Source organism: Mytilus californianus, unplaced genomic scaffold, assembly GCF_021869535.1.
Source record: "Mytilus californianus isolate M0D057914Y unplaced genomic scaffold, xbMytCali1.0.p SCAF_68, whole genome shotgun sequence".
NCBI lineage: Eukaryota > Metazoa > Mollusca > Bivalvia > Mytilida > Mytilidae > Mytilus > Mytilus californianus.
Genome location: NW_026262721.1, coordinates 815,928 through 841,002, shown reverse-complemented (window position 1 = coordinate 841,002; position 25,075 = coordinate 815,928). Strand labels below are relative to the sequence as shown.

Below are 25,075 nucleotides of genomic sequence, written 5' to 3'. Positions count from 1 at the left end.
TATTCATACCAGTTGAAGATATGGGTAATAGCTTTCAATCTAACCACCTGTGGTCAAGAACTTTGCCGTAGGGAAGTGAGAGTAAAGCGACAGCTGCCACCAGCCGTAATGGACAAAAATTCGAAATTGGGTATGTGGTTGTCAGCTTCTGGTGCACTTTCCCACCCGGGCATTTTCAGGAATTAAAGGGCCTGGAACAAGCTTTCAATCCCACTAGGTGTGGATAAAAGCTTTGCCGTAGGGAACTGTATAGAAAGACTGAAAAATGAGCCCCTACCCATTACTGATAGGTACCTTAGACTTTGGATGACCAGTGAAGTCTTCAGGTGCACTTTCCCACCCAGGTATTCATACCAGTTGAAGATATGGGTAATAGCTTTCAATCTAACCACCTGTGGTCAAGAACTTTGCCGTAGGGAAGTGAGAGTAAAGCGACAGCTGCCACCAGCCGTAATGGACAAAAATTCGAAATTGGGTATGTGGTTGTCAGCTTCTGGTGCACTTTCCCACCCGGGCATTTTCAGGAATTAAAGGGCCTGGAACAAGCTTTCAATCCCACTAGGTGTGGATAAAAGCTTTGCCGTAGGGAACTGTATAGAAAGACTGAAAAATGAGCCCCTACCCATTACTGATAGGTACCTTAGACTTTGGATGACCAGTGAAGTCTTCAGGTGCACTTTCCCACCCAGGTATTCATACCAGTTGAAGATATGGGTAATAGCTTTCAATCTAACCACCTGTGGTCAAGAACTTTGCCGTAGGGAAGTGAGAGTAAAGCGACAGCTGCCACCAGCCGTAATGGACAAAAATTCGAAATTGGGTATGTGGTTGTCAGCTTCTGGTGCACTTTCCCACCCGGGCATTTTCAGGAATTAAAGGGCCTGGAACAAGCTTTCAATCCCACTAGGTGTGGATAAAAGCTTTGCCGTAGGGAACTGTATAGAAAGACTGAAAAATGAGCCCCTACCCATTACTGATAGGTACCTTAGACTTTGGATGACCAGTGAAGTCTTCAGGTGCACTTTCCCACCCAGGTATTCATACCAGTTGAAGATATGGGTAATAGCTTTCAATCTAACCACCTGTGGTCAAGAACTTTGCCGTAGGGAAGTGAGAGTAAAGCGACAGCTGCCACCAGCCGTAATGGACAAAAATTCGAAATTGGGTATGTGGTTGTCAGCTTCTGGTGCACTTTCCCACCCGGGCATTTTCAGGAATTAAAGGGCCTGGAACAAGCTTTCAATCCCACTAGGTGTGGATAAAAGCTTTGCCGTAGGGAACTGTATAGAAAGACTGAAAAATGAGCCCCTACCCATTACTGATAGGTACCTTAGACTTTGGATGACCAGTGAAGTCTTCAGGTGCACTTTCCCACCCAGGTATTCATACCAGTTGAAGATATGGGTAATAGCTTTCAATCTAACCACCTGTGGTCAAGAACTTTGCCGTAGGGAAGTGAGAGTAAAGCGACAGCTGCCACCAGCCGTAATGGACAAAAATTCGAAATTGGGTATGTGGTTGTCAGCTTCTGGTGCACTTTCCCACCCGGGCATTTTCAGGAATTAAAGGGCCTGGAACAAGCTTTCAATCCCACTAGGTGTGGATAAAAGCTTTGCCGTAGGGAACTGTATAGAAAGACTGAAAAATGAGCCCCTACCCATTACTGATAGGTACCTTAGACTTTGGATGACCAGTGAAGTCTTCAGGTGCACTTTCCCACCCAGGTATTCATACCAGTTGAAGATATGGGTAATAGCTTTCAATCTAACCACCTGTGGTCAAGAACTTTGCCGTAGGGAAGTGAGAGTAAAGCGACAGCTGCCACCAGCCGTAATGGACAAAAATTCGAAATTGGGTATGTGGTTGTCAGCTTCTGGTGCACTTTCCCACCCGGGCATTTTCAGGAATTAAAGGGCCTGGAACAAGCTTTCAATCCCACTAGGTGTGGATAAAAGCTTTGCCGTAGGGAACTGTATAGAAAGACTGAAAAATGAGCCCCTACCCATTACTGATAGGTACCTTAGACTTTGGATGACCAGTGAAGTCTTCAGGTGCACTTTCCCACCCAGGTATTCATACCAGTTGAAGATATGGGTAATAGCTTTCAATCTAACCACCTGTGGTCAAGAACTTTGCCGTAGGGAAGTGAGAGTAAAGCGACAGCTGCCACCAGCCGTAATGGACAAAAATTCGAAATTGGGTATGTGGTTGTCAGCTTCTGGTGCACTTTCCCACCCGGGCATTTTCAGGAATTAAAGGGCCTGGAACAAGCTTTCAATCCCACTAGGTGTGGATAAAAGCTTTGCCGTAGGGAACTGTATAGAAAGACTGAAAAATGAGCCCCTACCCATTACTGATAGGTACCTTAGACTTTGGATGACCAGTGAAGTCTTCAGGTGCACTTTCCCACCCAGGTATTCATACCAGTTGAAGATATGGGTAATAGCTTTCAATCTAACCACCTGTGGTCAAGAACTTTGCCGTAGGGAAGTGAGAGTAAAGCGACAGCTGCCACCAGCCGTAATGGACAAAAATTCGAAATTGGGTATGTGGTTGTCAGCTTCTGGTGCACTTTCCCACCCGGGCATTTTCAGGAATTAAAGGGCCTGGAACAAGCTTTCAATCCCACTAGGTGTGGATAAAAGCTTTGCCGTAGGGAACTGTATAGAAAGACTGAAAAATGAGCCCCTACCCATTACTGATAGGTACCTTAGACTTTGGATGACCAGTGAAGTCTTCAGGTGCACTTTCCCACCCAGGTATTCATACCAGTTGAAGATATGGGTAATAGCTTTCAATCTAACCACCTGTGGTCAAGAACTTTGCCGTAGGGAAGTGAGAGTAAAGCGACAGCTGCCACCAGCCGTAATGGACAAAAATTCGAAATTGGGTATGTGGTTGTCAGCTTCTGGTGCACTTTCCCACCCGGGCATTTTCAGGAATTAAAGGGCCTGGAACAAGCTTTCAATCCCACTAGGTGTGGATAAAAGCTTTGCCGTAGGGAACTGTATAGAAAGACTGAAAAATGAGCCCCTACCCATTACTGATAGGTACCTTAGACTTTGGATGACCAGTGAAGTCTTCAGGTGCACTTTCCCACCCAGGTATTCATACCAGTTGAAGATATGGGTAATAGCTTTCAATCTAACCACCTGTGGTCAAGAACTTTGCCGTAGGGAAGTGAGAGTAAAGCGACAGCTGCCACCAGCCGTAATGGACAAAAATTCGAAATTGGGTATGTGGTTGTCAGCTTCTGGTGCACTTTCCCACCCGGGCATTTTCAGGAATTAAAGGGCCTGGAACAAGCTTTCAATCCCACTAGGTGTGGATAAAAGCTTTGCCGTAGGGAACTGTATAGAAAGACTGAAAAATGAGCCCCTACCCATTACTGATAGGTACCTTAGACTTTGGATGACCAGTGAAGTCTTCAGGTGCACTTTCCCACCCAGGTATTCATACCAGTTGAAGATATGGGTAATAGCTTTCAATCTAACCACCTGTGGTCAAGAACTTTGCCGTAGGGAAGTGAGAGTAAAGCGACAGCTGCCACCAGCCGTAATGGACAAAAATTCGAAATTGGGTATGTGGTTGTCAGCTTCTGGTGCACTTTCCCACCCGGGCATTTTCAGGAATTAAAGGGCCTGGAACAAGCTTTCAATCCCACTAGGTGTGGATAAAAGCTTTGCCGTAGGGAACTGTATAGAAAGACTGAAAAATGAGCCCCTACCCATTACTGATAGGTACCTTAGACTTTGGATGACCAGTGAAGTCTTCAGGTGCACTTTCCCACCCAGGTATTCATACCAGTTGAAGATATGGGTAATAGCTTTCAATCTAACCACCTGTGGTCAAGAACTTTGCCGTAGGGAAGTGAGAGTAAAGCGACAGCTGCCACCAGCCGTAATGGACAAAAATTCGAAATTGGGTATGTGGTTGTCAGCTTCTGGTGCACTTTCCCACCCGGGCATTTTCAGGAATTAAAGGGCCTGGAACAAGCTTTCAATCCCACTAGGTGTGGATAAAAGCTTTGCCGTAGGGAACTGTATAGAAAGACTGAAAAATGAGCCCCTACCCATTACTGATAGGTACCTTAGACTTTGGATGACCAGTGAAGTCTTCAGGTGCACTTTCCCACCCAGGTATTCATACCAGTTGAAGATATGGGTAATAGCTTTCAATCTAACCACCTGTGGTCAAGAACTTTGCCGTAGGGAAGTGAGAGTAAAGCGACAGCTGCCACCAGCCGTAATGGACAAAAATTCGAAATTGGGTATGTGGTTGTCAGCTTCTGGTGCACTTTCCCACCCGGGCATTTTCAGGAATTAAAGGGCCTGGAACAAGCTTTCAATCCCACTAGGTGTGGATAAAAGCTTTGCCGTAGGGAACTGTATAGAAAGACTGAAAAATGAGCCCCTACCCATTACTGATAGGTACCTTAGACTTTGGATGACCAGTGAAGTCTTCAGGTGCACTTTCCCACCCAGGTATTCATACCAGTTGAAGATATGGGTAATAGCTTTCAATCTAACCACCTGTGGTCAAGAACTTTGCCGTAGGGAAGTGAGAGTAAAGCGACAGCTGCCACCAGCCGTAATGGACAAAAATTCGAAATTGGGTATGTGGTTGTCAGCTTCTGGTGCACTTTCCCACCCGGGCATTTTCAGGAATTAAAGGGCCTGGAACAAGCTTTCAATCCCACTAGGTGTGGATAAAAGCTTTGCCGTAGGGAACTGTATAGAAAGACTGAAAAATGAGCCCCTACCCATTACTGATAGGTACCTTAGACTTTGGATGACCAGTGAAGTCTTCAGGTGCACTTTCCCACCCAGGTATTCATACCAGTTGAAGATATGGGTAATAGCTTTCAATCTAACCACCTGTGGTCAAGAACTTTGCCGTAGGGAAGTGAGAGTAAAGCGACAGCTGCCACCAGCCGTAATGGACAAAAATTCGAAATTGGGTATGTGGTTGTCAGCTTCTGGTGCACTTTCCCACCCGGGCATTTTCAGGAATTAAAGGGCCTGGAACAAGCTTTCAATCCCACTAGGTGTGGATAAAAGCTTTGCCGTAGGGAACTGTATAGAAAGACTGAAAAATGAGCCCCTACCCATTACTGATAGGTACCTTAGACTTTGGATGACCAGTGAAGTCTTCAGGTGCACTTTCCCACCCAGGTATTCATACCAGTTGAAGATATGGGTAATAGCTTTCAATCTAACCACCTGTGGTCAAGAACTTTGCCGTAGGGAAGTGAGAGTAAAGCGACAGCTGCCACCAGCCGTAATGGACAAAAATTCGAAATTGGGTATGTGGTTGTCAGCTTCTGGTGCACTTTCCCACCCGGGCATTTTCAGGAATTAAAGGGCCTGGAACAAGCTTTCAATCCCACTAGGTGTGGATAAAAGCTTTGCCGTAGGGAACTGTATAGAAAGACTGAAAAATGAGCCCCTACCCATTACTGATAGGTACCTTAGACTTTGGATGACCAGTGAAGTCTTCAGGTGCACTCTCCCACCCAGGTATTCATACCAGTTGAAGATATGGGTAATAGCTTTCAATCTAACCACCTGTGGTCAAGAACTTTGCCGTAGGGAAGTGAGAGTAAAGCGACAGCTGCCACCAGCCGTAATGGACAAAAATTCGAAATTGGGTATGTGGTTGTCAGCTTCTGGTGCACTTTCCCACCCGGGCATTTTCAGGAATTAAAGGGCCTGGAACAAGCTTTCAATCCCACTAGGTGTGGATAAAAGCTTTGCCGTAGGGAACTGTATAGAAAGACTGAAAAATGAGCCCCTACCCATTACTGATAGGTACCTTAGACTTTGGATGACCAGTGAAGTCTTCAGGTGCACTTTCCCACCCAGGTATTCATACCAGTTGAAGATATGGGTAATAGCTTTCAATCTAACCACCTGTGGTCAAGAACTTTGCCGTAGGGAAGTGAGAGTAAAGCGACAGCTGCCACCAGCCGTAATGGACAAAAATTCGAAATTGGGTATGTGGTTGTCAGCTTCTGGTGCACTTTCCCACCCGGGCATTTTCAGGAATTAAAGGGCCTGGAACAAGCTTTCAATCCCACTAGGTGTGGATAAAAGCTTTGCCGTAGGGAACTGTATAGAAAGACTGAAAAATGAGCCCCTACCCATTACTGATAGGTACCTTAGACTTTGGATGACCAGTGAAGTCTTCAGGTGCACTCTCCCACCCAGGTATTCATACCAGTTGAAGATATGGGTAATAGCTTTCAATCTAACCACCTGTGGTCAAGAACTTTGCCGTAGGGAAGTGAGAGTAAAGCGACAGCTGCCACCAGCCGTAATGGACAAAAATTCGAAATTGGGTATGTGGTTGTCAGCTTCTGGTGCACTTTCCCACCCGGGCATTTTCAGGAATTAAAGGGCCTGGAACAAGCTTTCAATCCCACTAGGTGTGGATAAAAGCTTTGCCGTAGGGAACTGTATAGAAAGACTGAAAAATGAGCCCCTACCCATTACTGATAGGTACCTTAGACTTTGGATGACCAGTGAAGTCTTCAGGTGCACTTTCCCACCCAGGTATTCATACCAGTTGAAGATATGGGTAATAGCTTTCAATCTAACCACCTGTGGTCAAGAACTTTGCCGTAGGGAAGTGAGAGTAAAGCGACAGCTGCCACCAGCCGTAATGGACAAAAATTCGAAATTGGGTATGTGGTTGTCAGCTTCTGGTGCACTTTCCCACCCGGGCATTTTCAGGAATTAAAGGGCCTGGAACAAGCTTTCAATCCCACTAGGTGTGGATAAAAGCTTTGCCGTAGGGAACTGTATAGAAAGACTGAAAAATGAGCCCCTACCCATTACTGATAGGTACCTTAGACTTTGGATGACCAGTGAAGTCTTCAGGTGCACTTTCCCACCCAGGTATTCATACCAGTTGAAGATATGGGTAATAGCTTTCAATCTAACCACCTGTGGTCAAGAACTTTGCCGTAGGGAAGTGAGAGTAAAGCGACAGCTGCCACCAGCCGTAATGGACAAAAATTCGAAATTGGGTATGTGGTTGTCAGCTTCTGGTGCACTTTCCCACCCGGGCATTTTCAGGAATTAAAGGGCCTGGAACAAGCTTTCAATCCCACTAGGTGTGGATAAAAGCTTTGCCGTAGGGAACTGTATAGAAAGACTGAAAAATGAGCCCCTACCCATTACTGATAGGTACCTTAGACTTTGGATGACCAGTGAAGTCTTCAGGTGCACTTTCCCACCCAGGTATTCATACCAGTTGAAGATATGGGTAATAGCTTTCAATCTAACCACCTGTGGTCAAGAACTTTGCCGTAGGGAAGTGAGAGTAAAGCGACAGCTGCCACCAGCCGTAATGGACAAAAATTCGAAATTGGGTATGTGGTTGTCAGCTTCTGGTGCACTTTCCCACCCGGGCATTTTCAGGAATTAAAGGGCCTGGAACAAGCTTTCAATCCCACTAGGTGTGGATAAAAGCTTTGCCGTAGGGAACTGTATAGAAAGACTGAAAAATGAGCCCCTACCCATTACTGATAGGTACCTTAGACTTTGGATGGCCAGTGAAGTCTTCAGGTATACGTTACCGCATAAGTATTCAAATGAGGTGAAGATATATTCTGAGAGATTTTAAGATATTTTCTAGTCTGTAAACTTGATTTTAGTAAAACTGATCGGTCATAATTGCCGAATACATCTAACATGTCTAAGGTCAACATAACTTACAAACTTCAAACATCAGTTTCTTTTTAATTTAAAAAATCATTTTATTTAATTTTTTTTGTATTTTGACTACCGAGCTAATGACATCCTTTGGGACTGATACCAGAGGTATCGACACACTGCTGTAAAAATTGACTGTTCACTTTAATTTCTATTATTTGCACAGGGCTGTGCGGACTCATTTTGATCCGAAGAACTTCTCATACCGTTTGATTGCACTTAACGATTGACCCATATCTAATTGTATATCTAGTCAGATTGTCACATGTTGTCTTTATGAGGATGAATATGGAATTAACATCTGGGAATCAATAGATAAAGGTATGGTTCGTTAGGCAGCCATCTTTGCTATTTGTTGTTGCTAACTTTACATATATTTTTTTTTTCTAACTGCTGAAGGCAGTAGTATGATCTATCGTTGAGTGAATTCACATAATCTGGATACTTATGGACAGTTGTCGTATTGACAGTCATACTACCATATATATATATATATACACACAAGAATGAAGAATATGACAGATCTAAAATTTTCGAGCACTTCTATTATTGCGGATATTTGTATGTCCAAATTGTAAACAATTTGGAAAAGGGTGCTGAATGTTATGCTGCACACTATCCACTTGAATATATGTTTTTGCCGGTGGCGATTAAATTGGGAATACCTGAGTTTATAGGAAAATGAACACTGTAAATGTTCCATGTACATGCATACGCATGTCCTAAGCGCCGGACGTCTGCAAAGGTCGTTTTCCTATTTATTGAAATTCTATTGTTGTTTTAACGATAATGAAGTAAAGGATGAATTGGGTTGAAATGACTAATAAATCACCCTTATTTACTTGATTAAGTATTGCAGTATTTTTCGGGTTTTTTTGTGGGGTATGAAAATGGAAATGACACTAAGTGCCAAAAACGCTTTTCATTATTAAGTTCAACGGAAAAATATGTATTCGGTATTTGGTAAAACATGTCGTTTCCACAAACTGGTTCAAAATCTTAAAAAGGTCTATAAATACAGAAAATCATAAACATCTGTTCATGAAGCATAAATGTGGTTTTACAAGTGGTTTTAGTTGTAGTATATTAGCTCTTATAATGGCAAAACATTGTAAAGTGTTCCAGAAATTCCACATTCTGTAATTTTACTTGAAACAAGACAACTGAACCGTTAATTGTCTTGGTAGGGATACATCATATACAGTGTCTTGATTCCTATCTTGTATTTTTGTAGACATTTGGTTGTGTCTTTTTGCCATGCATTATTAGTTTGTTTTCGACTTTTGTCAAAGTTTAAATATCACTCTGGTATCTTTATCCTCTACTCAACGATTAGTTGTTTATGTAATGGTCCTTATTTTACAGAAGACTATATGTATTTTTAAAAATCCTTTTTTATTCTTAAAATTATGTACAATATTGTTAATCTTTACCAAGAAAAATAAGAATATGTGATGCATGTTCGTACCATATGTCTACATACAACCATGACCCCGTAATTTTCCTATCGATATCAAAATAAATTACATTGTCTATAAAAGGTATTTAACATTATTATCATCAACAATATACCGAGTTTTATATTATATATCAGAAGCACATTCAACATCATCATTAGAATGATTATCACTATACTATATATAGCTAGCAGCATCATCACTACAATTACAATCATCAAATTCCTCTCTGTCATCAACATTTTTATCATCATTGAAAACTATAAAATAGCATCGCAGATACTGTAAACATCATTCCCTCGAACTTATAATAAGCACCGTACAATGTTTCCTTTACCATCCTTAGGAATATATTGCCATCATTACATATCATATCAATACATTCATCAAAACTCTTAACTATACTACAATCACAATATTTATATCATAAACAATAAACAATATCAATGTATTAAACAAAACACATTCACTTTTATCATAACTAGAATCATCACAAGCATCATACAAATCATCACTATAACAAAAATTGTCACCATATCCATCATCGTCACTGTACTTTAAATGTTCATTATTTTCCTTAACATTTCCTTTTCATCCTACAACTTACTAAAGTATATTTTCTTAGTCACAACAATCAAATTTCTCTGTATCATCTTGAGTATCAACTTCAACATCGCCTTCATTTCATTAATCATCATTATCATAGAAATCCTCGTCAATATTCGTCCTCCTTCTCCTCCTTCTCTTTGTAAACAATATCATAATCATTATCACCATATTCACACATGCACTTCCTTCATCATCCTTAACATCAATATCAACAATCAAAATATTACTTCACCAGCATCAAGTTCTACATAAACAACCATGATTTACTTACATTAAAGTTATTAACATCAGTAATGGCAATTAAAACTTGACTATAACATCATTAGCTTTAACACCATCAACAAAACAGTAATTCATTGCATAATCATTAACATCAATATTTGTAATTAAAACCTTACTTCACCATGATCATGCTAAGCACCATCCATCATTATGTACTAACATCATAACCATTCACATTACTGTTCGTAATGAAAATGTCACTTCACCATCATCATGTTCAGCACCATCAACCATAATATACTACCATCATAATCATTAACGTCACTATTCATAATTAAAACTTCACTTCACCATCATCATGTTCAGCACCATCAACCATTATATACTACCATCATAATCATCTACGTCACTGTTCGTAATGAAAACGTCACTTCACAATCATCATGTTCAGCACCATCAACCATAATATACTACCATCATAATCATTAACGTCACTGTTCGTTATTAAAACGTCACTTCACCATCATCATGTTCAGCATCATCAACCATAATATACTATCATCATAATCAATTACATCACTGTTGGTATTAAAAACGTTACTTAACCGTCATTATATGAACAACCATCAACCAGTATGTAGTACCATAATAATCATTAGCATCACTGTTGGTATTTAACACCTTACTTCACTGTCAGTATTTTCAGCACTATCAACTATAGTATACTACCATCATAATCATCAACGTCACTGTTGGTAATTACAATTTTATTTCAGCATGATCATGCTGAGCACCATCAACCAAACTGTACTACCATCATTATCATTTACATCACTATTATTAAAACTCACTACACTGTCAGTATGCTCAGTCCCTCACTATCACCATATGTTCAACACCATGAATTAAAATTAACTTCATTCATAATCATTAACATCACTTTTGGCATTACCAGCATCACCGTTTCCTTCACCATCATAATTATTATCATCATCATTTACATTGTCATCTCCAACAACGGAGTACCTATCATTTCTTCGATTTCTGTATTTACCCATTTCTTCATTCGTCAGTACAGTCAGCATTATCAGTGCAGTTATCCACAACACCATTTACATTAACCATTGTATTGCGATCGAAAAGAACACATCATTTAAAAACCATTTCTGAATATATCAGCCTCAAAGGCGACACAATCACCAGCATTAAAAAAATCGTCATTGTCAATATATCTCAAGATCACATGAAGTTACAGCACCACAATCATCAATTATGAACACCATAATATTCAAGATGTGATACAATACAAAGTTATTACAATTATACATAAATTGTTTTCATATATGTAATTAGAACAAAGCAAATAATATGCTGAAGTTGCGCGTACATTTTATCACTCTTGAATGATTACATCTTCAAATTCTTTCTAGCTTGTCTAAAACTTTGGATTTCTTCCTTTATGGCTTTTGTGCTGGAAAATTCTGTATTTGAGCAGATTTGTCTCATTTCAACAGTTGATAAGTTTTGAAATCGTCCAAGTATCTCTGAAATGACCTCCTTTGCCAAAACACATTCAACGTACCAGTTTGTGTACATGACATTTTGCTGTAGTTTGATGTTCAGTTGCTCTGCATCAGAGAATATCGATTGCTGATATGGTATTTTTAATGGACGTTTAACATGCTGGAAGTACGTGTCAGTTAGGTAAATTTGGATTGAATAATAAACATCTCGGGAGAGATAATCATCTGCGAATCCTATTAAATCCTGTCGCTTCATAGTGCATGGACTCTTTAAAAAGTTGTTATGCAAATCGTTACATACGTGTGTTCCCGTAACAATGTTGTGGATAACTGCATCCAAATCTTCAGTAAAGATAACATTTTTCAGACCAAATGAAAGATCGTTGTTTAAATCAGTTTTGTAAATATGAATCACTTCTTTGAATATATACTGCCTGATCTGTACAGGAGAAACGTTGTATTCCATTAATCTCTTTTCTTCCTGTACCATCTTCCCATACAGGCATATCAAGGGTCCACATGATGTTGAATCTGTCTGACGTGGAAATATTCCAGTATTCATCTGGTTTTCCACATTCCATAGCGTTAGATGGCTCCCGAAATGTTCCAGTAATATTTGATTGTTTAGAAATTTACAAAAGAGATCTAAGACATCATTATTAGGGTCTTTTCCAAGCGGATCCAGATAGTATATATTTCTCTCCTTGGGTTTGATGACAAGTAGTACCCAGTGATTACTATTAACATTGGCAGGTACAAAAATTAAATCTTTGTTCAACCAAAATTTGGAAGTATCTGGTTTCCTCACGAAAGTTGATGAAAACGTGGCGTCATACCATACAGCAGGCAGAAACATGTGATTTTCAGATTTCGACTTCAAAGTTTCAAAAAAGGCATCAATGTTCAGATCAGAAAAGTCGTCCAGCAGAAATCTGTTGACATCTTCTGTACTTAAATGAAGGGACCCAAAACAAACCGGCGCTTTGAATTTTTTGATTATGGATTTCTCATCTTCGGAGAGCAAAATTGATAATGGATTGCAATCATTTCTACATATTTCTTGTTCCTTTACAAGTGCATACTTTCTGGTTTCTGGTTTATTCACTGACTGTTTTGTGTTTTCTTCTAGAAAAAGTAAACATTGATTGGTACTACAAACTGCTTCGTACACTTGACTAACACTTATTTTGCAAATTGTTCCATATGTTTCTATCAACAATATCTGCACGTGGTCCAAATTATATTTGAATATAACTGTTCCTGAATTTGAGATAATTGCTCTAGGATTAAACGAAGACATAAGTGATTCCAACTGATCAGGTTTCAACATGTCGAGGCAGTCCTTCACAATCATTGTACTGGAACGATTTATCACGTAATCTTCTTCAGTTAAGGACTGTTCTCCACATTTATTGCAAACTGCTTGTTGGTGGGAAGTAACGGATGTATTTACCGGGTTATTTAGCATTTGATAGTCATGTACCAAGTGTTGCTCACAATATGTACCTGTATTGTCACATTTACTGCAATAGTAGTTTCTTAAGCTAGTTATTCCAAAGTTTTCATACAGTGCTGCTGGACAGTTGTTGGAAAAATATGTTAAAACTGCTTTTGCAATGTCTGCAATGGTAGCGTTATCAACCGAACCAGTAACTTCTTGGATTAGTTTATATGCTTTCCAAGAGTGTATCTGTAACTGTTCCGTAATCGTAATTTGTTGCATTAGTTGAAAAAGCATATTTTTTCGAACGCTTAGACCGACGGAGAATTTAATGGTGTCTTGAAATTTTGCCCAGCCTTTACACTCCAATATGGACATTATTACATCTGGTAGGTAGGGGTGGCAAATGTCTTCATCATCTGGAATCTGTTCGTACTGCAGTAGGTATGAGTCTGTCAAGAGATTAGCTCCATTATAAACTTTAAATGAGCAATCATTGATCTGTATTTGAGTACCTCCATCTGTCTTGACAAATGTATAATGTCCATTTCGGGGACTAGTTCCATTGTGAATCACAACACCAGTAAGCCTGTATAAAAGATCCGTTTGTGTAGTCATGTATTTTCCCATATTCAATATTCGGTCGATGGATATTGGTTTGCGGTTCTTTGTTGCTATGTTGTTTATTGAAGTGTGGCGCACCAAACAGATTGAAAGATCTGAAGGAAGATTAATTAAACGAATATGCCTCCATCTGTTTACACCATTGCAACACGTTGCTTCTATTCTTTCGTCTTCGAAATATCTATCCAATAAATCCTGAAAAATAGAACAGGATTCCTGTTGACATAAAAAGAAACATTGAATTTTAAAGCATAGGAACAATACCAAACGTAACAGGTATAGAATAAAAAACATATGTGCAGAAATGTTTATTACCTTATTTTGAATATTTATTTTAATACAGCTTTTTAACAATAATCTGAACGAAATTTATTCTCATACATCTGAAACTACTCCAGCAAACGTCAAATTTTGATTACACATGATGTCTTCACCATTGTTTTCTTGACTTTAAACCTGAATAAAGATTATATTCAAGTTGTTAATGTCACCCGCACTGTCTAGGTTTATTCAGAAGATAAAGAGTACGATGCATTGGACTATGGTTTATATCTTTCTAACTTCGTTTTAATACCAATTGGAATATACTGTCTTGGGATTATTTGGCCTTGTTAATTGGCTGTTTTGAATATATGGATGATTCAATTAGTGTTTGGTTTTTAATTTTAAACGTATGAAATGCAGGTCTATATAAAATTCAAAATAATACTTTCCTGATGGCTTTTATGTAATTGAATAAATGCCCTAATGACTACCATTTCTCTGAAATCGGTAAAACACAAGCAACTAGATAAAAAATATTTATACTTTTTGGCGGTCGTTTGTGTTTTATCTGTTTTATAAATGCATTGTAAGCAGATCAATTATACACATTTGTTATAAAAACGCGAATATAATTCATTTTGGTGTCGATGTTGGTGAAACTCGTATATTGGCCTTTCAAGTACAACTCAATATCACAGGACTACTGATCGTGATTGCAACTACGAATTCATAGTAATTGGTTATAAAAATGAAAATGAACTTCAATTATGATCAATAGTAAAAGTGAAGAAAAAAAAAACTAGAAATATTGAATGTCACTCAAAGGGTCAGAAGAATACGTACGGCAATGACATATTTAATATGGTGTCTTTATTTGAGCCTGATAAATATCCAGATATATCAGGTTAACAAAAAATCAATTGACAGGCAACATTACATAATGTATTGCGAAATATGTACTTTTTATACATAATGATTGTAAATCAATATCAGGGAGATGACTCGGTACTTCAAGTTTTATAAAGTCTATTTCTTTGGTACATAAGTGCTTTATGTTTATTTTAGCGAAAAGGAATTGACTTGAGTAGAAGCGATAGATCCTTGTAATGTCGGTTGTAAATGGATCACTTATGCCGATAATTTTCCAAACTAGAGGCTCTCAAGAGCCTGTGTCGCTCACTTATGTTAAATGTTGTTTTGGAAATCAAGTAAAATAAGGTTAAAATCATTATTAATAGTATTATATACCCTAATAATGATTAAGGACAAGTTTGGGTTTTTTTTACCCAAAGTAAAAGCAGGTCATCCCATTGTCGTCTTACAATAGATAATGAACACCCCTTATCATTAGTTAGATTAGTTTTTTAGTTGTGACCATTTGAAATATTTGTTTTTAATTTTTCCTTAGACTTCTATAGTAAACCCCTATGTTGAAATTTTAGCCATGGCTTCCATATTGGTGAAATGACAGGGTCATTGGATACATGTTTCAATCAAGATACCCTATAGAAAATTGTAGCCAAGTTTAATTCTATTAGGCCCAGCAGTTTCAGAGATATAAGCCAAAAAACTGTATTTTACCTTATGTTCTTTTTTTAGTCATGGCAGTCATCTTGGATAATGGCTGGCGTCATCGGATACATTTTTTAAACTAGATACCCTAAGGATGATTCAGGCCAGGTTTGGTTGTATTTGGCTCAGTAGTTTCAGAGGAGAAGATTTTTGTTTTTGGACGACGACGGACGCAAAGTGATGAGAAAAGATCACTTGGCCCTTTGGGCCATGTGAGCTCAAAAAAAGCAACCCCCGCCACAAAGCATTTTTTTTTCAATTATACGTTGCAACTGCAAGAGTAATTGCGATAATCGTCGTTGTACAAGAAGAAAATATAATGCTCAAGAATGTCGGTCGAAAGCATAATTCTTAAATGACAACGGTTGTCATTTCACTCAGAAATATAACTTTATTTTGATAAAAAGACACTTCAAGTACTTGAAATAGTTAGTTTTTCCTGTGAATCGGCAATTAAAATTCACATGTTGCATTCAGTGAATATAAAGAAAAACATAGATTGATACTTTTTATTAGCTCAAAATTCTTTTATATTTTGTAATCGACAATGAAACGTTTAATGAAGAACTTCAATGCTGTTAAAATTCATCTAAAATTTTGTGGCAACAAAGTATTTTGAATGTGCCAGAAAATTGGTGACAAAAGATATATCATCACTCCGGTTACCATCCATATTAACTAATCGATTTTTTGCCACTCTTTATAGAATGACTTTTAAAAAGCATGATGTGCTGTTAAGTTTAAATTGGTTTTTAACTAGCTTTTTGTAACTGCCAGTATTCTCACAATGGCACGTTGGGTCTTCTGTCTTTTTGTAAGCTTTTTTATGCTTGTTGTTGATCTAAGTAATCTTTTTTTTTAATAGAATTATACTGTTTTTGTCATTTCATTTTATTGAAATACTGTACCTTGTTATTGAAGGTCTGAACGATCACCAGTATGTTTCACATCTTACATTCTGTTTATATAAAAAAGAAGATGTGGTGTGATAGCCAATGACACAACTCTCCACAAGAGACCAAATGACGCCTGTTTCAATGTCAGATGTCTGTATGTAATGCTCGTCGGCTAGAGCTGTGTGTCATTATTATTCGGTTTTCTGGTTGTATAAAAAATCAGTTATATGTCTGTTTCAATAGTTTTCCATTTTCCGTTCATCGAGGGCCATCAATAGTTCAGTATACAGTATACGTTTTGCTTTTGTTGACCAATTTTTTTTAACATCCTTTTGTCTGTGGTGGATAATTGTCTCATTGGCAATCATACCTCTTCTTCTTATATTCTTATTATCTTTGTGAAATTATACGACCAAGTACAGTCTTAAAATAAATTTATACAGATATAACATAAATGCAAAATGAAATTGAAAATGGAAATAGGGAATGTGTCAAAGAGACAACTACCCGACCAAAAAGCAGAACACAGCCAACAGCCACCAATGAGTCTTCAACACATCGAGAAAAATTGAGCACCCGGATGCCGCGGGATTCTGCTAGCAACGAAACAAAATGGGTACTAGTTCGCTGAAAATGGACGTCACAATAACGCAAAAGCATATAGATTAATTAAAATAACAAAAAACATACAGGTCAAAATAAATATTGTTTTTGTTCATAGCACGAGAACAGAAGTGAAAACCTTTTGTGTATGTTTGTTCAAGAGCGAATTAATGCAATCAAGTATTATGCTAATTGATTCCAAATGTAGTGCCTCTACCTTTAATACCTGTTTGTGTTTTAATAGTCCCAAAATTGAGAAAAGGGTTGTCTTTATGAATGCTTCTTAAATCATACACTCTATTTCAGTGCATATTTTTTATTTACGACTTCAAATGCATGCTAAGTCACATCTTCCAATATTACTTGCTGCTAACGGTCTCTTGTCAACTTAGCAGGTATCCTCCATTTTGCTGTTCCTGTAACCTAGATATACTGTTCATTGTTGTAGATAAGTTAATCTACATGGTGTTGTTTCAAACCAGTATAACTAACATATTATTACCTTAACTCCCTCGTGAGGTTTAACATCTTCAGCAATGGCTAGTTGTAAATCGCTGTAAATCTGTTGATCGGTTCCAAGTTTACTGCCACAAATTGTACAAATGTATGCCTCTGCGACCTGCTCAAAAAGATGAATTGGCAAATAGTTATTCTAAGTAAATGTGAGTTATAAATATGTAGTAAAATGTCAATACTTAGGTATGATCATATCAGTTATTCTGTTTCCTGAATGTTCATAACCATTTTACTTCCTTTCAAATTAATTAGAAACATTATGAATAAAAATACCAAACCAATAATTCACTTTCCTACAGGAATATTTTGAGCAACTGATAAATTATATAAAGCACAATTTGAAAGTCATTACTGAAGAGTGATATTGCTTGTTGAACACCTTGATGATCAATTCTGTAAATATTCATACGCTTATCAAATTGCAAATCAAATCATTGTAAATTGAAATTTATTCTTATTCTAACCACTACCTGAATTACTTTTAAAATTTCAATATTATAAATCGAATTTATCTTCTTCATTTACCCTATCTTTAATTTTTTTCTTTTTTACGAAAATTTAGTAACGTAAAATTTACTTCCATCGCTCCTTTTGTTTTGGTGGTTAAAAAACTACTGCCCAACATAAATATATGTAATGAGAAATGATGTTTTACACAATATATCAAATTCTCTATTTGGTAATTTCTTTGCGCATTATTGATATTAGAAATGGTCAAAAATATTGATGTAGCTTTTATATCAAAAAATTTGGCAAATCAATAATGACATATACCAGTTTATTTGTGAGAAATTTAAGCAAATATTATATATGAAAGTTCAAAATAAACTGGATCGCTGAATTTCATAAATTAAAAAAATCTATCCCAGAAGTATGGACCCAAGTTGTTCAAAAAGAAAATTCTGTCAAAACTACAGTTAATATTCAGAGAAATAAGATCATATGGAAAAATAATTATACCGAGATTACATTATTAACAAATACAATTTTATATAACTCTTTAATAAGTATCAAACTAGAGCTATCAATAGGGATAAAAAGTTGACTTAGAATCATACCAATACAAGAACTTCTTAATACGAATCCATTGTATACATTTATTTCTGAATATATGACTGAAAATAAATTAAAAATACTTAGATGGAAATTATTACATTATATTGTTCCAACGAAAAAACTGTTATTGCAGTGAAAAGCAAGTAAGACAGATAAGTGTAATTTTTGTAACCAAGAAGAAGATTATGCTCACTATTTTCTGAATTGTACATATTTGACTAGATTTTTGCAAAACATCTATGACCTCTTTAAAAGAAAAAAAATAGACATTGTTATTGAACTGCATCATCTTGCATTTGGATATAAAATCACAGATAGTTAATATTACTTTTTGAATTATCTAATAACAGTACTAAGTTTTTCTATTTATAAGTCATATTATTTATCCGAGCAGAGAATAACAATTGTCGATGTCTTTAGTATTTTTGAAAATGAATTTAATAAAAAAAGTAGACACATATAGATATAAATCACGATGTCCAAAGTTATTGTCAATTAAAAAGAATTTTATCTTTAATTAGTCTTTGTATAGGACGACTGTACACCTTTTTATATTATTTTGATAAATTAATAAGTTAGATCAGCTGTTTATTTCCCGTGATAATCAGTGGAGTGTAACAGGGTAAATCAAGAGAAGCTTGGACTCTCGGTGTAATTTGTAATAAGCAAGATTTGATGAATAAATATTATCATATGTCGTTAAAAAAAATTATACGAGGAACATAACACGTGTTTTTTAGATGAGACATCGTTCCGTTTGAATACGATCCTACTAAAACACTGTGTACTTAATTGTGTAAGGATAAACAACAAGCCCTTTTCGATGTGTAACGTGTGAAAACATTATTACGAAACATCATGTGTACTTCCTTGAAACTTTTGTGCAAGCAAGATGTTCCGTAAAACATTTTTTTTTTTATTTTAAAATACCAACCGTAATATATGTATCCACTCCATTTAGTTCCATAAAATGGCGTACGGCATTCACTACAAATTCATGGGCATCATTTTGTCGATTCATTTCCAGTCCATATATTGTATGCAATTCATTAAGGGCACTGTGGGTTAGGTTCCAAGTTACTTCTTCTCCTTTTCCAACTTTGTCAAACACCATCAGTACACTTCTTATCTCCTCATCGTATGATAGGTGAGCATTAAATTGTTCATTTACATTTCTCATTAGTTTTGTTTGACTAAAAAGTTGGACTACAGAATTGAACCAACAGTTGTTCGCACTATTTTCTAGACCAGTAGATGAATCTTTTATAAATTGTAAATAGTATGGGTCATCATTCTCTCTTGATTTGTCCGTATAAATTTCGCAGAGATACTTGTTATTGTTTAAATTTTTTGTAGTGGTAACAAAAAGAGAATCCTCCGTGAACATTCTTGTCCTTTTATCATCTGTGTTGAGTACATCTGTGACGGAATCAGTAGTACACTCTTCGTTAATTCCAATTATATGGGTATCCTTTTTGGTTGTACGTGGAGGTTTCTTGGGTGTCACTTTGCTCCCCTCGATTAGCAGATTAATCTTTTTTTGCGTAGGAGGTTTTTGGAATTTTCCTATCAGTTTGTTTTGTTGTGAAGATGGTTTCCTCTTGTCCCAACTCTCTTCTACTGTTTTTGTGGATCGGCCTGTCCTTGATTTTTGTTTTCCTCCCTGTTTTACAGACTTTAAAGCTGCAACTTCTTGTACAGTAGTAATATGATCTTTAATTTTAACTGAAATTTCATCTAATCGTTTAGTGGTGCTGCCATGCAGTTGTATGTCTTTTAGAATTTGAAACCTTTTCTCAATTTTTGCATTTCCTCGAACACATTCTTTAGGAGGATGGAAACTCAAATAAACTTCTGACGTACCATGCCTTGATAAGTCCCCTAGTAACAGATTTGACCACAATGGTAAAGTTGGCATATATAACTTGTGTATCTTTTCAGCTAGAACTGGAGAATATCTCTTGTTTCCTGGAACTTCAATAAAGAACTGTTGGTCGATTTCGGCTTTAACTTCAGTCAAAATAGAATCTGCCAAGTATGCAAACTCGTTTCGTGTTGACCTGCTTTGAAAGTCTTCTTCAGTAAGAAAATCTGGGTTCTGGTTTTCTGTAAACAGTTGTAATGTTTCCTGGTCTGCAGTATACTCGCTGTCAGTGCACATGTCCATTAAATCCATGTCTTGTAATCCAAGTGATGAAATTTTTTGTTCTAGAATATTTAGATATTCTATCGTCTGTTGATCTACTACTTTTGATAAAAGAATGTAATAAATAGCTCTTATTCTTTCCAATACCTCTGACAGTAAAGTCGAGTTCAACAAGACACTGAAGCAGTACATCCCAAAGTCAAAGTTTGATTTGTAGTGATCCAAAGCCACTTTCTTAAAAGATCCCATTACATGAGATAGACATGCATGTGGAAAAATGCCATTGAGGTCGCCATCTTTAGCGCATCCGTTGATAATTCTGAATGATCGAGTCCTAAACGTATTGAGATCTTCATTATTAAACTCCGATAGTGCTGCTTGTATGAAGACGAGACTTCTGTCACTGTTAATTTGGTAAGGTTTTGATGTGTTGGCATGACCATATATTTTTTTCTCACTTCGTCTAAATTCAGAGAGCCAAAATCGAACTAAAGGGGTGGAATGGAGGGATGATATCATACTTGATACTGGTATTAACGGATGTCCTGGAACTGGATTCGAACACGCCAACTCATAGTAGTAGTATTTCCATTCATCATCTCTATGGCTTAAAATGCTCCCGGTAGCATCCCAATGAACGATGCCAGATTTTGCAAGGTCGTGCCAAATACGAACTCCATTCTCTGTCCAGTACATTATATATGGTGGCCAAATAGCAATGTGCTGTATGAAACCTGATATTTTTTTCCCTTTTATTTCTTTCTCCATGTCTTCTCTTAATTTACACAGACTTTCGAATTCGTTCTTATCTAAGCGGTTTTGATTTCTGGATTCGTGTGCAATTTGTTGAAATGTTCTTATTGTGTTGCCAAAGTTTGAAAAATTTCCAGCGACTTTAACATCTTGTGGTGTATCTTTAAAGGTTTGTAAGTAGTGCTTCAGTGGTTTTTTTCCGTCTTGAAATACATTTTTTGTTTCTTGTCGTTGATGTCCTTGTATAGGTCGGGCGTGATTCTCTTTTAAGTTATGTTTAACATTTGAACCGACTTCCACATGCACGATATTGTTGCAGTCCATAGAAAATTTACATACGTTCACACAATCCCGGAACTTACACTCTCCTTCCCCTCTAAACAATGCTGTATTTTTTGGTCTTTTTGTTGCAATGGAAACTTTATGATGCTTAAACATGTAAACGCAAAAAGGATTAATGTGTTTTATTCCATTTGCTATAAGGTGTTCCCAGCTTCCTCTCGCGAAATATCGACCTCTTCTTTCTTGACAAAGTGATGACCATTGCGACGGAGTTATGGAAAAGCTGCCTTTGGATGGAACAAGTGATTGAAAATATTTGCCTGTAACTGTCGAACCAAACATGGCCTCCAAAGTGTTATGGCTTAACTTTGAACAAGAATCTGTGTTCTCTCCATCAGTATTAATTAGTTTAACATCCTCTGACCATATGTTAGAATCCATCTTTACTTCATTACTGTTTATATCAATACAGCTACTAACAGTACAGAAAGGGTTATCCAATACACTGCTGTCACTGCTTTCATGTTCATCTATTGAAAAGTTATCACTGATTTCTTTTGTTAATTGAATTGTTTCTTTTATACTTGTTTGTGTTGGTCGGTGTCTTATCCTTTCATCATCGATATTCTTGTTGTCAACATTCATTTTTGATTTCAATGGAGCCAAGTAGCTTATCGTTGCTTTATCAGTTGTTTTTCTATTCATTGACGAATCTCGTTCTGAACAACCAGCGCGAACAGATGTGGTCTGTAAAAGTATAACATTTTTTTCATCGTCTAAATTTTCACTTATTGGTTTTTGTGTGCCGTTTGTTGGACCTGTTATTTTTGGTATTTCGTCATCATCCGTATGGTTCATATCCTGCTCACGGTTCGTTAACATATCTGACCCTACAATAAGGACATCCTCTCCTTTTTCATATCTGTCTGTAGATGGTCTTTGAATTATGGTTGTGTCCTTCATTATAAATTTTGAAGGTCCATCCAGGGTGTTACCATTGTCAATAAATTGATACAGTCGTTCTGCGTCATAAATTTTATATATGTCTTCTTCAGTCGAAAATGTTCCTGGTGATTTGTCTATTTCCTTATTTTCATTTTCCTTTTCTGGAAAACTCATAATTTTCTCGTTAATATTTTCGGTACGCTTTGTCATAGGTACTTTTTCTGAATTGATTTTTGATACTCCTTTCTTAACTGCATTTTCCTTACAATCCGTAGCTAGTTGATGTTTTTCGGTCTTATCTTCTATATGTAGTCTTTCTGTGATGTTTGTTTTACATGTTTTATCTAGCATTTCGTCATCAGTAACATGTTTCCATTCCTCCTCATGGTACTTTGATATATCTGACTGTACATTTTGGACATCCTCTCTACATCCAAATATGTATTTTTTAGGTCTTTGAACAACGACTGTTTTCTTCTTTATAATTTCAAAAGGTACGTCCAGGTTGATACCATCATCAATATATTGATACATCGCTTCTACCTCAGAACAACTGCTTATGTCTACTTCCTTTTGTAACGATGTTGTTGATTGGTCTTTTTTCAGATTTTCATCTTCATCATCTGCTAAACTCATCACTTTTTCATCAACATTTTTCTTACGTTTTATCTGTACTTTTCCTATACCACCTTTTGATAGTCCTATTGGTACTGTTTTCTTCTTACAATCTGTAGCAAGTTGATGTTTTTCGTCTTCATCTGCTCTGTTTGTTTTATTTACAAAGTCGTCATCAGTAACATGCTTCCTTTCCTCCTCGCGGTTATTTGATGTATCTGACTCTACATTTTGGACATCATCTCTACTTTCAATTATGCTTTTTGTTGGTATTTGAACACTGCTTGTTTTCTTCTTAATGACTTTGTAAGGTGCATCCTGGTCGGTAAAATCATCAATAAATTGACACATTGATTCAACCTCTGAACTAGTGCTTATATCTACTTCTTTCTGTACTGATACTGGTAATTGGTCTTTTTTCAGATTTTCATTTTCATCATCTGATAAACGCAGATTTTTTTCTTCAACATTTTTCCGACGTTTTATCTGTACTGTTGTTGTACAATCCTGTGATAGTCCTTTTGGTACTGTTGTTTTCTTACAATCTGTAACATGTTGATGTTCTTCGTTTCCTATGAAAATAAGAAGATACAGTAACCGTGTATTTTTGAACAGCGGTATACTACTATTGCCTATTATTGATATACATAAACTAGAGGCTCTGAAGAGCCTGTGTCGCTCACCTTGGTCTTTATGCATATTCAACAAATGGCACTCCAAAATACATTATAGGCGAGAATAGAGTTCGGGGCAAAATTCTCTGTTCTGTTGATCTTTTATTAATATTGCTTATCATTTAGTACGTTTAGTTTTTATCTCAAAACACAAAAGAAGGTAAACTCAATCCTAAATTAAGGTCAATCCCTCATATAAAGTGTGACAGTCTACTAACTATATCTAACTATAACTAAAAATTTTATAGGGAAAAAAAGGGGCACAGCAGTCAACATTGTGTTATCATCTTTATCACTATAAAAACAAACAAATGTAACAAAGAAGCACAAAAAGGCATACATCAAATTTAACAACCTCATTTCGCTTTTTTTATTATTCGGTTTTACGTAAAGTACACCCATAAAAGATTGAAAGATTTTAAGTACTTGTACCGATCCTTACCGTGACAGACATGGTTGGATTAACATTAACTTAGACGTAGAATCGCGCGTTTGACGTCACACAGGTGTAAGCATTGGAAAAGTGCTCTTGGTCAAAAATATCCTTCCCCTGTTTGGAGGATTTTTAAATGACAATTAAACGCAAACATTCGAATTGTATTTAAATTTTTATTATATTTGATTTATATTTAATTTCCCGGGAGGCGCTCTCAATAAAAATATTTTTTGGTTTAAGCTTAAGAAAGTAACAACTTTCTAACAGAAATCTGATAGTCGACTATCATTTTGGTAATCGATACTCGGTACTACCGGGCGATACTCGATTACTCGAGTACTTGTTGACATCCCTTCTTTATACATCTGCCAAAAGTGATGTATATTTTAAAAAAATGAAATCAGCATTAGTTGTGAAAGCATTAATGGTTTTACCAACCATGTGAAAATGTATAAATGTTGTATCTTTCTAGCAGAACTAAATCATGGGCAATGAAAAGCTATACTTTTATCATAGAACGGGCCGTCTTTCCCCGTGTTTTGCGATCGTATATACTTCAATAAGTGTTGTAACCTTAAGTAAAGTCGATATACTAAGGCCTAGTGCATTGGTATTTTAACTCTGATATTGGTGATGATTAACATGAAAAACATTGCTATCTGTCTGAGAAGTCAGAGTTAATTTTATTCGTCAATTATATATACATATTCTCGATTTCTTTTT

At 36.8% G+C, this 25,075-nt stretch overlaps 1 protein-coding gene across 1 annotated transcript; it reads right to left on the bottom strand.

The window, feature by feature from the left end:
• Window positions 1–10,923: 10,923 nt before the first annotated feature.
• Window positions 10,924–24,702, bottom strand: LOC127707383 (interaptin-like). The gene is made up of 3 exons (XM_052211868.1): window positions 24,693–24,702; window positions 22,050–23,814; window positions 10,924–11,050 (listed from the first exon to the last, which is right to left on the bottom strand). Exons 1-3 carry the CDS (start codon window positions 24,700–24,702, stop codon window positions 10,924–10,926), a joined length of 1,902 nt encoding a protein of 633 aa, XP_052067828.1.
• Between the last annotated feature and the right edge of the window lie 373 nt (window positions 24,703–25,075).